The sequence below is a fragment of the Aplysia californica genome, unplaced genomic scaffold, assembly GCF_000002075.1.
Source record: "Aplysia californica isolate F4 #8 unplaced genomic scaffold, AplCal3.0 scaffold01082, whole genome shotgun sequence".
NCBI classification, from domain to species: Eukaryota; Metazoa; Mollusca; class Gastropoda; order Aplysiida; family Aplysiidae; genus Aplysia; species Aplysia californica.
The window spans coordinates 99,101-101,178 of record NW_004798352.1 but is presented as its reverse complement, the minus strand read 5'-3'; the positions used below and the strand labels follow the sequence as shown (position 1 = coordinate 101,178).

The 2,078-nt window shown below is 38.6% G+C and overlaps 1 protein-coding gene across 1 annotated transcript in view; it reads right to left on the bottom strand.

Moving 5' to 3' along the window:
* LOC101852218 overlaps positions 1-2,078 on the bottom strand; it is a gene marked incomplete in the record, with an annotated part of 13,856 nt that overhangs the window by 9,117 nt on the left and 2,661 nt on the right. Inside the window, 1 exon segment of the mRNA XM_035973254.1 lies at positions 1,285-1,389. Coding sequence (XP_035829147.1) covers positions 1,285-1,371 — 87 coding nt within the window.

The window sequence follows — 2,078 nt, the reverse complement described above, 5'->3', positions numbered from 1 at the left end:
AGAGAGAGAGAGAGAGAGAGAGAGAGAGAGACAGAGAGGTTTTTAGTTGAGCTGTTCAAATGATACACCCCACTATACAAAAAACGTTCATTTCACACATGGGTCTCCTGCAAAGAGTGTGTGTGAGAAAGGGGGGATAAAAGGAAAGGGTATGAGCTTAGAGGCATCAAACACACAAACGGTTACTTCAAAAGTGGGCCTAACATAAAAAAGGAAAGAGGGAGAAGGGGGGGGGGGGGGGAGGCTATGAAGTTAGGCTTAAAGCATCAGGGACGTAACAGTTGACTCCAAATCCAAAATGGGTCTAACATTAAAGGGGGGAGAGGGGGGGGTTGGTAGCAACTTCTTGTAATCTGGCAATCTATCTAGCTATTCAACCTCTGGGACTTCCGCATCCAACAAGGCCCTGAAACTTCACTTCTCTGTCAAACATTTTCAATCAAATTAAAGGAACTGATATTAAACCAACAACTTTGTGTGTCTATTTCTGCATTCTTGGCCCCTTGTGCCATCAAAGTACAACTAAAAATCTTTTTTTAAAGTTTCAAATCACAATCAAAGCACTTTTACAAACACAAATATGCCATTGCACGGCTGTTCTTGTGGGTTTTTTAACAATTTATCACATAACTTCATTTCATCACAGTTTGTCTCAATAATTAACAACTTTAATTTAATTTAGTTTGGATAATTGTTTGTTTGCAAGATTAAAGAGATTAGAAGGACATCAAAACAATAACGGTCATTGAGTGTAGGAAAAAAGCACGACAGAGGGACAGAAACAAAAGAGTTAAAACAGAAGGAAGACAAGCTAGTGGTGCCCTTCAACCACCAGCTACTTGAGTTTAACATCCCAACACAAACAGAAAAACCAAACATACTCCCAACAATGATCACATGCAAACCTCGGCAGACATGCCTATCCTTCCAACAGTAGATGGTTTGTTATCATGTGTATCTTCTGTCCCAGTGCAGTGGATCTGATTAGTCACCTGCTGACAATATTTCTTTAAAATTGTTTGGGTGTTTTTACGCCCCCATTAACATAATTTGGATAATTTAGAAGGTGGGCTTCAAACCTGACCGTCAAAGTAAGGGCCTACCTTAGTTGAAATGGATACCATATCCCAGTAGAAAGACCGAGATATTCGATTAAAATTCTCCCCTTAGGGAATTTGAATTTGGGTCTTCAGCACGCGACTCCGAAGCGCCATATCTACCCCCCAGACACCGGTCCCACGGACAGATGGTAGAGAATATCAAAACTGTGACTTTCCAACTTACAGCAGCTCCTTGTGGATGAGGGTACGGAGGAGGAGCTTCATTTGGAGGTGGGTACATGCCCTGGTTTGGGTACGGTTGCTTAGCCATTGTCGCAGCAGAGATCACCTGTGGCATAAAGAAGACATCAAAATTTAAACCGTGAACAGGGATGTAGTAGTATCTGAGCGCAAGCAATATTTTTGGAGCGGGAAAATTTTAGAAAATTCAAGGCAAACTGTTTCTTTAAAATTGAAACGAGCAGACATGTAAGAGATAATAAGGTGACTTCACTAACCCTTCCTCAATTTTCCGCTTTCAAATTATATTATAGAGAAATAAGAAAATTGAAAAAAAAATAAAAATGTCCCTCTCTCATATTAGTCTTATATATGGCTAACAAATGCAGAGAGAGAGACAGAGGTCAAAGATGAAAATAGAGAGATAAATATATAAAGAGTACATCAGTTTGAGATGATTGAGAAAATAGAAAGACAGAGAGAGATTGAGGAGCAAGAAAGAGAGAAAGAGAAAGAGTGATAGAGAGCGAGACAAAGAAAGACAGACAGACAGACAGGCAGTTTTAGTTTTAAAAGTTTCAGAGTTTAACATTGCAACACAACAAAACAAAAGTGCTAAAAAGAAAGAAGTCAGGTGGTGTTACATTGTTACTTCTGAAATCAGGCAACCTCATCTCCTTCAATTGCGAATACTTCCATTCAAGATTTATAAATTGATATTTTTTTCATCAGTTTTAAGCTAGGCAAATGAATATATATTACCTTTAAAATGGCACCAATAAATCCATATATATATAT